We start from the raw sequence: 12,308 nt of genomic DNA, 5'->3' as shown, positions 1-12,308 counted from the left end.
TTTGGACCAATTAGTTTGAGATAATTTGCTGCTTTGTGAACCTAGATATTTTCCCACCTTTAGTCCTAATGCTAAGCTGAGCTTAGCTAAGCCTTCTTGCTGTAGATCTATATTTACTGCATAGAAATTTTATGAACTTTTCCAATTGTCAACACAAAAGTAAAGAAGCACATGTCTCTAAATGTCTTAAAGCTTCCAAACATTATTTTGTATTTTGTAGATCTTTCTTTAGAAATTAGCTGCTATTTTCAGAGCCTTCTCCCACTCCCATCACACCATGCAGTATACTTGCAGCGTACTGAATAAGGAGGAACTCCCCTCCCACCACCACCACCATTCATGTGGAAAAAGCTTGCACCACCAGCTACCCTTTCTTTTATTCATCGCTCTGTAAATAACTCCACTTTATGAAAAGCAGCCACTGTGACTCACGGATACCTCTCTAACCACAAGCCATTATTATTTCATGGCCTTTGAAAGAAGGGTCTATAGCAGGCGCTCTCACACTTTAATGTCGGAGCTCCCTCTGATGTTGTGTAGTACACAGCGGCCCTTGTTGCACTCCGTATGCAATCCCTCACTTGAATTCACAAACACTTCCAAGTGCATAAACAGCATGGAAGACAAGTGCCTTGCGAGCTAGCTAATGCTCTGGAACGCCATTGCTGAGGAGATAACAGCAGCCTGCCAAGGCTGATGTCTGGGACTGTCATGGGGGGTGGGGGGGGGGGGGGGGGGGGGGGGGGGGGGGTGAAGAAAGACAAGTGCGTCTGTGTGCCTTTTTATGAAAAATGCTGTTGTTTTCTGACCTCTCATGGGACATCATGTGGTAAGGAAAAAGAACACGCATCAGCGTTACGATTAAATGACCAGCGGATATGATTCAAAGAGTCCCACGATGTCCCTGAGCACCCTTTGGAACGTGTAGAAGGCTCTCGGCATACAGACGAGCTAATGGGCAACCTATTGGTCATGGTAGATTCAGTTTGAATCTCAATGAGGGTGTCAGTGTGTGGCTGCTCCATGACCGACAAGGTGTGGTAGGCCTGCTGGAGTTGATTTAGCCACATTGCCTGTCATTGCGTTAGGCCAGTCAACATCCATCAGTCGAGAGGGTAAAAAGCTTTTTTTTTTGTCTTTTCAAGTGTCAAGAGGAAGCTTCTGTCTTTGAGATTATGGAAGATGGAAGATGTCTGGTGAAATTTCACATCTTTGTTTTCTGTACATGACACAGAGCCATGATGCTAATAAGGCAGATATTTTTTACATGGCAACAGACTTAATAATGCGGTTTGTGCCAAAACCACTTTTGCAGTATGTAGCCCAGAAATGAAGTCTAGTTGGGTGAGTTACTTCTTACAAAAGCTTTTCAAAGGTACACAGCAGTGCTTGGGTGTAGACTGGGACACGCGTACGGTACATGAAAGCAGTGGGCTTGAATCATACAAAGGCTAAACCCATTACAGGTCCAGAGGGGTGGGCAATACAGTGCCTTGTCCCGCTCCTCTAAACAAGACTCTGGGTACTGGAGGCTGGAAAAAAGGCTTGTAACACATACATTAAATTTTAATTGTTTTTCCACCCCCTTCCTTCACATCTCTGAAGTAGCAGCTCCTGAAACCTTAAAAGTGTAATGCCAGCTAGATTTTCATGGCTGTGCCTTTGTAGAATAAAAGATACAACAGTGGAGGGAAAATAATTTACTCTCTGATGCTGGAGGTAGACAGTTGCTTTTCAAATTCCAAGTTTTGGTCCTTTATTTTATTCAGCAGTGAAATGCCATGAATACAGAAAATAATGTCTGTTACAATTCTCAACCATGACCTTCTAATGTCAGAGAACTTTTAACGTATGGACACAGTACACATTAATGAAAAGTATCAAAAAAAGTCGCTGGATCGATCGATCAAAAAGGAAATGAAAACAAAAACAAACCAAAGAAAAGTTCTCACCAATTACATAAACATATGTTTGCTACAGTCCCAATTTACTGTATACATAGGGGGATCATATTCTCAATTATTAGAGAAGGATAGCAGTAGAAAGGATACATGACTCAACTGCCAGACATAATGCTTCATAAAGTATGCACAGAGGTACAAGCAATAAATACACACATTAGGTTAAGCCTTACAGCTACGCAAAGCAGATGCAGAAAAAGCAAGTTTGCTATTCTTAGCGAGCAATGAGAGAGAAACAGTAAAAATTCAGGTAAGTCAGAAAAGAAACACTGAGATTTTTTTTTCCTCTTAGAAAAAAGTCTGGTAAATTTATGGGTCCACCAACATTTTTTTTTTTTTACATAAGTATGCACAGTTATCAAAATACAGACAAAAATCAACCCAGAAAATCCAGACAATCCTAAAATCTAGTGGAGGAGCAGATCGCAGTTCTGGAGGTCTTTCTGGTATTATGTGCAAGCAACTATTTTAGACATTTTTTTTTTTACTTAATTTATACAAAACCCATGCAAATCTACAGGTAATATGCATTCTGTGGCTGACAGGTTTTTATCCCTCCCAAAACAGTATATCTGAGGTAACGCACTCCTATGCATTGTACGTACAGTTAGGCCATCATCCCCATGGTTTTTATTATATTCTTTTTATTAGTTCTCGTTTCCAGTCCACCAAATGATTTTTTTAGACATGCATTTTAAAAAAAAACACAATATTCCCTTACAGATAATCTATACATTATCATTCTACAAATGTTTTGAGGACAACCTATTACAATGCAAATCTTCCATATCTTGACGCAGGGAATGTAAACGTTGGGCTTGAGCCACGTCCTATGAGACAAGCGCAGTAAAGTGTAACGGCTCTTGTGGCATTCTCGTAACTCGTGCAATCCGTCGTAATTGTTCTGAATTGGTTGTTGTGCAGAGGTAGGAGCTTTTAGAAAGCCTTTTTGGGTAAGTGGGAGACCCCTTTTTTTTCTTTTTTTTTTTGGAAAGACGCAGTGTCCTTTTTATTTGGTGTGATAAGATTATTAAGAACGTCGTCTTCAAGTCGTTTTGCTGACTCCAGCTAAGTATTGAAGGGATAAGCTTTGTTCCAGGGCCCAGTACCCTCTTGACGTGGAACTGGTACGCGTGTGTATGTGTGTGTACTTTACAAGCTGAGCGTTTGTACAGTACCGCACGTGTCTTGTGTGTTAAGCTCTTACAAGCCCTGTTCTTTGGCTTGGCACAACACTTGAAAACATACATATGCACAGTGTGTTTCCATTTTGGTCTAAACAGAGCAGACACGTTGCTCGCTGCCGCAGCAAGACACAAAGCCACGTCAGGTCATTGACAGCATACGTTTTCAGCAGCTGGAGATTTAACCAAAACAAGAAAGCTGGCAGACCACAAGCCTAAGGTCTGTGTATGCTAGTCTCTGACACATGTGTGTGTTTGTGTAGTTATACTGTGTGTAGTTTCAGGTTTTCTTTATCCCATACAAGAGGAGGCAGAATTTTGTGTAACTTTGGTTTACTGAAAACATAAATGACCATTAAAGCAACAACGCTTTTCTAGATGACACTGGCTGTGAAATGATGGGACATAGTTTCCACAGTAACTACCTCTCTTTAAGTCACCCTAAAGCGTGATATAAAAAGCTGGCTGTCTACCCAGAGCGCCATCAGTGGCAATGCCTTTCGTACGCGTTTGGAAGCTGCACAGACCCACGCGACGAGGATTTGATGAAGTTAAAGCAAATCTCACCTAGAAAAAGGTAGATAATCCTCTTCCGCAATGGCTATTACTATTTGCTTTTCCACGGTAACCAAGCCACATCATTTCATATTCACTTGAAAATGTGACTTATTTGGCTTCACTAGATATTCTTCATGTTTGGTTAGCGATGTTTTCAGTTTCGGTTTTGACGCGGCTCGGAAGAAAGAAAAAAAAGCCACGGAATAAAGACATTATTTTGACAGTCCCACTTAGAACAATACATATTCACCAGGTTAGAAAAAATAAAAATAAATAAAGAAAAAACAACTATGTGTAATGCATAAGAAAAAGTAAAAAAAAAAAAATAGAATAAAATAAAAATTCACAACAACACAATGTTTCTGCACTTCCATTGAATACACAAATGTTTTGGTCATGATCCACTTTTACAGTTAGCTGCTCTCTACCAGTTACAGCACAAAATGCCTGCAGTTCAAACATCACATCACCTCCTACCTATGGTATGTCTGGCAGAAAATCTCCAAAGTGGACTTTTTTTGTTTGTTTTGTCTTTTTTTTCTATGAGTTAGCAAATTTCACATCAAAACCAGCCTTTATTTTCCCTCCATCTTCCTCATGATCATCTTTGTATAGGGCTAAATGAAACAATCCCAGAGGTTATTCCAAGGTAGTTTGCGGAACAAAAGCTTCTCTTTGTACTAGTTTAAAGTGGCAGAAGGCGGACCAAGAGGAGTTTGGTGGCTTCTGTCTATAAGCTATTGGCCATTGCTAGTGTTGGCTTTGGTTTCTAGCTGTTGCCTGTGACTGTTTGAAGGTAGACAAAGCTTTCGAACGAGGAGGTAAAAGGAGAACAGTGAGAAGAAAATTATGCAGAAATGCATTTGTTTTGGAAATGGCGCTTTTTAACAAACTTATTTCTTCCCCAACTTAATTTAAATTTTTTTTGTTTATTCACAAACAGATAACAGACTGGAAGCCAACTTTTTTCTTATTTTTTTTTCTCCTTTGTTTTTTTTTTTTTTTGTGTTTTTGGTGTTTTTTTTATGGACAGCTGCAACAACAGTCTTGGTACCGCAGTTCCGTTTCTGGTGTGATTTGGGGAATGGCATTTACAGTTGGTGGTATCTAAAAAGAAATCGTATTTGGGAAATTAACAATGGTTTTAAAAGAAAGCTGAAAATAATATACTGGGTTTCATAATAGTAGCAACATACAGGCAGTGACACAAATTTCTGAGACTACTCCTGTGCAAATGATAACAGAGCAACAACTTGAATTGAACCAGCAATTGTCTCTAGACATTAACAACTACTGTGGGTTGGATTATTCACAAACATAAAATGTCTTCCTTTTTGGCAGTATATGAGGCCGCTAGCTTTCAACGGAACATGGTGTTCCCCATCCATGAGTCTATCATCCTTACACGGTATGTGGCCACGCCATCCCCTAATGAAACAGGTCTCAAAGAGTTCAATTTTTTTCCCAATCAGACATCTTATGCCTGCTTGTGTTTGGGGGATCCCAAAGGGCTGCAACAAAGAGTTCCTTTGGCCCAGTCTCTATCCGGATACATGCTCAATAAATAGTCCCAGTGGTGAGAGAGACAAAGAGAGTCAGCTGTGGTTGCTTGGACTGTGGAGTGGTTTCTAGTCTTGCGGGAGGTCTGTGTGAGAGAAACAGTGCGGTTCGGTGAAGGGATATGTTGACCAAAAACTGTATCCTAGTCACTCCAGATCTTCCGATAAGTTCCCTTCCTCCAGCTCCCGGTCCTCCTCCAGCTCTGGACTGTGATTGGCTGTCGTCACAAGTGACATCGGACAGTCGTCGTCGTCCATATTAAGTGGCTCCTCCTTTATGTGAATGGGTGGCCTATGACGCAAGCACATAGGCGATAAATGATAAATGTTAGATTTATTCTTTAATTCAATGACAAATCCCTGCAGCACGATCACATTTAAAGGGACAGTTCATCAGAAAATGACAAGTTTTCTCAGGCATGCAGTGCTATTTATCCATCAGGATGGTTGCGTTTGCATCTGTTGAATGTAATGAAACGAAATCACATGTTTTAGGGAAAAAGCAGATAGAGGCTTGTGGGCCATTTAGTTTCTCTACTTTTCAACGAATGCAGACACCTCTGCATCAGAATCTCCACAACTGGACAACTGATACCAAAACAATGGATAAATAGCAATACAGGCCAGAGGAAAAATACACATGATTTTATGGTAAACTGTAAAGTATAACATTTAAAGTAAGGGAAACCTCATTTACAAGTAAATTATGAAGGGAACATAGTCAGGTGACTTATTACCACCATAACGCAATGTGCAAAAGAGGTGTGGAGGAGTAATTCCCGTTACTGCATGGACTGTGTTCAGCTAACAGACAAATATTCAGTGGCATCAAAAAAACAGGCGTTACATGCATTATCTAGAAAGTAACATGTTGTTTGCGAGACACTAATTCGACATGATGCCTCACGTCTACTGTAAGTAAGCGCATGAAAATTGCATGAAAAACATGGCCTCTGTAAGGCCGATAAGCTGTGATGTTCCAGACATGTTTGGCATTTAAAAGTTTACTGATGACACCAGGTTGAAATACATGAAAAAGGAAAAAAAGGGGGGGGAAAAACAGGCCACATAATAAATAATGGAGAATTTCTCATCCCTGAGCCCCCTGGAGCAAAGGCAGAGGAGAGGCTTTTTTATCTAGTTAATAGAAAGCGCAGCCACTCGTTAATATGCAGGGGCTGTGCGTGTCGCTCCTCAAGAGGAAAAACCGGCAGCTAGGTTCTGCCATTAATCAACTTCAGCCCCGGCAGTTCGCTCGGACACCATGATACATGTTTTTAACTCTAAATGGATGAATATCTTTAGCCAGTGTCAATAAGCACTGGGCAGGAAGCAGCAATGGCGCTGCTCACAGGACGCCTTATGTTTCAGAACAACAGAGGAGTGGGCGGGGGAAAAAAAGAAGTGTCGGGCCACTAACAAGAATAATAATGCTGTCACACACAAACAAGGCATAACACGATCTGGGGCTCTAGTCAGGGAGAGGGGTTTGTGCCATGATGATAAATCTGACAAAAGCTAATTATTTTTGACACATCGGATGCATCAGAAAATCCCCCTAGACTCTGAAAGAGGAGAGCGGGGAGAGAGAGAGAGGGAGACTTATCAAGTGGTAGTATGTTAGGAAGCCTCTCTCCTGGGTTGCCTTCATCAGTGGAAGCGGGGAGGGCAGGGGGGACTTTGAATTTGAAAAGAATTTTAAAAGGTACAGATGACTTTAATATTCAGAGCCAAATACTGTAAATTAATATTCTGATGTGGTGGGATGAGAAAGGGAGGCTGATCTTAGCAGGATGCGAACAGGAGCGGATGAACCTTTCTGTTTCTGTGCCTCAGGTTTACAGAAGGTGGGAGATAAGACAACAACACCTCCACGTCCTCTTACCTGCCGATGTAACAGCTAACAGCATGGAAAGACAGATTTTTTTAAAATTAAGTTATTTATTTATGTTGCCGATGGAGAGTAAAACTGGTGTTGAAAGGTGATAAAATGATGGGCTGATTGCCAGAAAGTTACAAATTTGTTGCTGAAATATTTTATGTTCTACATGAGTGCTTGGACAAAAACACTTTCTGAGACACTAAAATGTGGCTGTATAAAGGGATGTTTAGGTCACTATGTGAGGCTGTACCCCACCTTTCACTCATTAGTTATAGCTGTTCATAAACGCCATGCTGTAAACATTTAATATGTCCACTGATGCTGATCAGTACTTTATATTTGTATACTAGCACCAGATACAAATCATTGTTCAGCTGGTGCCCACAGCGAGTGAAGTGATGCATCCCTAGTTTTGTCGAGCACAATAAAAAGTGTTTCATAAAGAAGAAATGGTGTTTTTTTAAACACCATTTCCCGAAAATGACAATGAGTCTGTACTTGAATGCATCACGTGGATCACCTGGCAGACTGGAATGTGTTCTCATGCACCTCATTAGATGTTTGTGTGGCTCCGACGATAACGTTCACAGGCTTTGTGACACTTTATTAAAATATGTGGATGAGCCATTTAGTACTTAATAGCTAGCTGCCATTATTGAGTCACTCAGCAGGACTTTTGCGATGTAATAAATACGCAGTGCTTCGAGTGTGTGTATGTGTGTGTGGGTTCTAGAGATGCCTGGCTCTCACATCAATTGGAGATTAGCACCTGCAATCATGCAGAGGTATGTCGGGACAAATGCGATCATTAGTGCATGGATCTAATGGTAGGCTGCGATGGGGGAGCAGGAGAAGTAGTGCGGTGAGGAAGATAGAGTATGAGAGGAGTGCAGGCAGCCTGGGGAAGGGAGGGAGGGTTGGTAGTGAAGGAGGGGCAATAAAAGTTTGCAAAATTTCAGACACCAAAGAGAGTTGGGCCTCAGTGTGATGACACGTTTATTGGCTCTCATCTCAGAATCAGTTGAGTGAACAATAACTACATCACTCAGGGCTTGTTGCGAGGAGGTTTGCAGATGTTTGGACTGGTGTTAAGGACACTACTACTTTTTAGCCTGTGGCTACACTGAACAAAGCCAAAGGTTTCAGTGGAAATATAAACAATAGACTTGGTTTCACCTAAAACCAGTCATTCATTTAGACATTTAAATTGAAAAAAGATGTGTTTACAGTCTTTAATCCTGTTATCAAGATTGGTGCAATTAAATATCTAACTCACTCAACGTGGACACGGATTACGCGGCTCCAACCTAAAACATGTTTTACGAAATGAAATAATCAATACAATAAAGTTTTTAGACAGCGTGGCACTTCTGCATAAGTATTCAGAACCAAAACTACATGACGTGCACACGCTCACACCAGTATGCACAAACCCAGCCTGCTTTGCAGTTAAGTAGATATCATTAACCTTCGGACATTTAGGAGAAGAAGAGGTTTGTATGGACTTGCTTGTGCTGAGGACTCCTCTCCAGAGAAAGGCCTTCAAGGTGATGTACTATTTAGTTTAGTGCTACAAGCCACTCTATTATTTAAACACATCTTTGAAAAGCCATTCATGAAAAACACATTTCTTCCATTTTGAGGTTGTTGTGGCTTTGTAAAGGCGGGCGGGGACCGAGGGAGGAAGAGAAGGATGGATGGATGCGTCTAATCTTCTAATCTAGCTACCCTTGCAAGTGTCAAGGCTAGTGCGGCCGGAGAAAAGAGAATGCAAGAAAAAGGAAGTGCTGTCCTGTTACTAAAAATTAAATGAGCCGAGGGAGTGGTAACACTGGATTCTGTCTGGAGCTGGGCAGATTTGCTCCACTTATTACCCCCTTTCAGAGAGGGGTAAACATGTCCAAACAGATTAATGTATAGATGTCTGGTACTAAGGACTAACCAAACACTCCTCTGTTCTCTCTGATACACTTAGTCACATGAAGCAGAAGTGCATCTTTTATCCATTAAAGAAGTGACTAGCTGATAGGTTTCCAACATGGTCTTTGAAGGAGAGTGGACGAGAATCATATAAGAATCATTTCTTTGTGTTTGTTTCCGTGTGTGCTTCATTTTTCCACAGCGAGTGCTTACGCAGATAGTTCTTTGTGACATCAGCAGCCCAGACATTCCTAAAAGTCACATGAAATCAATTTTTAAAATCACTCTCACTCTCTCTCACACTCGCTTTCTCTTAGCCACGTTAAATGAGGGATGAGGAAGGGAGAGATTTTTAAAGTAATTAATGCTACACTTGCTAAATATTAATAGGCACAGTCTTGCATAAAATACAGCAGCTAAACCCCTATAATGCAGACGGTGGTGTAATTAAAGACAAATGTGTAATAGAGCCTATTTATAGACTAACTGTTGGCCAAGCGTCCGCCTCACCTCAGGTATAAGCACAAAGACAATCAAATTACAGCAGAAGATAAAGGATGAGAAAAAGTCTGCTTATGATATCGTACGTACTGGAAATTGAACCCTGCCCTTGGGTCAGAGAAAACTGAAATAAATACTGATACAGAGGGTTAAATGTCAGGCAATTAAACTAACAAAGGAATCCAACATAGGCGTACAAAGGGGAGGGGTCAATGTGTGCTTGCATACTTAGATAAGCACTCTTAAAAATGTGTGAGGTGTAAATTAGTGCATACCCACCACATTTAACATTATGAAGCATGAAATAGGAACTCTGATCCATCGTGTGCATGCTGCAACATCATAGGTATGCTGTAATGGTTGTCATTTAAATCCACACAGCAGCTGTTATGGGCTGAGTAAAGGGCAGTATAAGCACCGGCAGCTTTTAATGAGATCGACTGGGGGTGAATTGTGGTTTGTGTTTCAAAAAGCTTTTAGGTTTTCTAAAAATAATCTTTGACAATGTCTTAAGATCAGTGTTTAATCTGAGAAAAGTGCAGATGATGTGCACAAATTTGAGTTCTTAGAGGTCTAAGTAGCCCCAAGAGTTAAATTACTTGCAGGTATATTTTCTTCTATGTGCAGGAGCTTACATGTGTACTGGAGGGGAGTATCTGGGGCTGCTGTGTCCGTTGGTGTCCAGGTGGTCGACTGAACCGTTGAGGTCCTCGTGGGCTGACTGCAGCAGCATGGGGGGGCTGCCGCTCAGCGTAACTGGGGGACTAACACCCAGCAACCCCGGTGGGCTCCCTCCCAACTGGCCAGGCGGACTTCCTGCGGTCAGTCCGGACGGGTCTCCGCCGAGGAGGCCGTGGCAGGTGCCTCCCATCGGGCCTGTGGCACCACTGCCCATGAGCCCCGGGGTTCCCAGCAAAGGCAAGGAGGTCTCTGCTAGGGCAGCCTGTGGGAGGAAGAGACAAGTAGGGAATATTAGGAATTAGAACTTGAATAGACAGAGACAGGTCCAGGAACACTGAATAACTGGGTGCATAAGAGGGAGTAATCATTTACTGTCACACACTTGTTTTGGTGGTTTAGAGGCAGTATGAAGAGTGAATATTATGATTTAACACAGCTGTTGTTCAGCTGGAAACTATTTTTCCCCATGTGACACTTTCCTGACAACTACTTCCCCTCACCTGCCATTCCTGTGCCCTTGTGTGGTGTGGCTATTAAAAAAAAAAAGTCCCCCCAAAACTTTACCTCCAAATAATAAAAACTCTTGACACTTTCGCCTGCTGAGCATTAAAGTTATATACGGTGATTAAATTTTTAAAGTTTTTGCCATGAGCACCTCGCCAGTGTACACTATGAAGGCAAATCATTTATGACAGGTTAGATAAATATTAATGCACATGCCCTTGCATTTGCACATGCCGCTATCAATCTAGGGTGGCTGCCACTGCTGAAAGAAGGGAAAAAGAAGGGAATCAAGGAGCGAGAGTTGCTCCTTGATTCAACCACAGGGTGGCCTTCTCTGTCTGATGGCAGACTGGAAGAGAGCAGAGTGAGTGGAGAGGTGCAGAAATTCACAAGCAAGGAACAAGGTGGTAATTCAAGCTAGAAAAAGAAAAAAAAACTTGCTCCCTCATATGCAAAGTGGAAGTATGAATACGGAGTTCTATTGTGCACATTAACTGTAATCATTCAGTCACTCAGGCAGTGGTCCTGTCTGTCAATCAAGTAACACCGGCAGCCAGCTCAAGGTTTTGGTCTGTACCTGTAAGCTGGCATTTAGTGCAGTTCCATAGCCAAGACTGGAGGGCAGATTCTTGACAAGTGATGGGCTTCTGCATACAAAAAAGTAAGCAAAACAAACAACAACAAATGAGTCAATCAGTTCATAACATAATGTGTAATGTAATGCTAATAAGAGAGTGCAGAGTGTATTTAACAACGTTTCCACTGATCCTTTTAATCTTTTACTGATCTGGATCTATGAGTCAGCAGAGCACCTACCCCGTGATCTTCTGCGACCTGCGTTTCTGGTACTCCACCTCATCTACTGTCCACACTGCCCCCTTCACATTCTCCACGCGCACAAAGCACTTGTGCAGGCTGAGGTTGTGGCGGACAGCATTCTGGAGGCAGAGAGAAATAACGCACAGGTCAGAGGGATGAGGTAAAAAAAAAAAGCGAGTCATGTTCATTCATTATCCATCAAGAAAAAAAATGAAGACGAGGAAGGCTTCAAAATTGATTTTTTTCCCCTGCATTTTGAAGAAATTCTTAACATTCACGCACCATTGATTTAATTAGTAAAAAATTGAGTGAGAGCGAATGCTCTTACAAGTCCTGCACACAGTACATATCAATCAGAGTAAGTAGGCTAAAAGGAGGTAATCAGCATAGCGAATGGCTTATGGTGGTGACAGAAGTGGTAATGCCGGCCTTGATAATGTGATGTCAGTAACCCTTCCTGCTCCAGAAAAGCATTGTTCTTAATGGACACATCGCTTAAAAGATGACAGTATTGGAAGGGGGAGAAAAAAAAAGTCGTCAGGAGCCCCCTGTGTTTGTGTGTGTTAGAGACAGCGTGTTCCTGCAGAAGTCAGGGCATTAAGCTGAACTGACTTCTATATGTCTAAATACTCTGGTAAAATGACACGATCATCTTTTCGATATTATTATCAAAGCTGCTGTTAAATTAAAAGAAAACAATAAGGTGTTTTCATTAATTACTAAATAAGAAATAGCTAGA

The 12,308-nt window shown here is 41.5% G+C and overlaps 1 protein-coding gene across 8 annotated transcripts in view; it reads right to left on the bottom strand.

The window, feature by feature from the left end:
- Positions 1-1,733: 1,733 nt before the first annotated feature.
- The window catches only part of foxp2 (forkhead box P2), a 103,367-nt gene continuing 92,792 nt past the window's right edge, over positions 1,734-12,308 (bottom strand). For all 8 annotated transcript variants that reach the window (XM_080886729.1, XM_080886727.1, XM_080886726.1 and 5 more), the window contains 4 exons: positions 11,567-11,688; positions 11,328-11,397; positions 10,201-10,508; positions 1,734-5,554 (listed from right to left, as the gene is read on the bottom strand). In XM_080886729.1, coding sequence (XP_080742855.1) covers positions 5,410-5,554; positions 10,201-10,508; positions 11,328-11,397; positions 11,567-11,688 — 645 coding nt within the window. In that variant the 3' untranslated portion in view covers positions 1,734-5,409. The remainder of the gene's footprint in view (positions 5,555-10,200; positions 10,509-11,327; positions 11,398-11,566; positions 11,689-12,308) is intronic.

The sequence above is a fragment of the Rhamphochromis sp. 'chilingali' genome (assembly GCF_963969265.1).
Source record: "Rhamphochromis sp. 'chilingali' genome assembly, chromosome: 7".
NCBI classification, from domain to species: Eukaryota; Metazoa; Chordata; class Actinopteri; order Cichliformes; family Cichlidae; genus Rhamphochromis; species Rhamphochromis sp. 'chilingali'.
The sequence above is the reverse complement of the archived record's forward strand: the minus strand, read 5'-3'. Positions and strand labels throughout refer to the sequence as shown.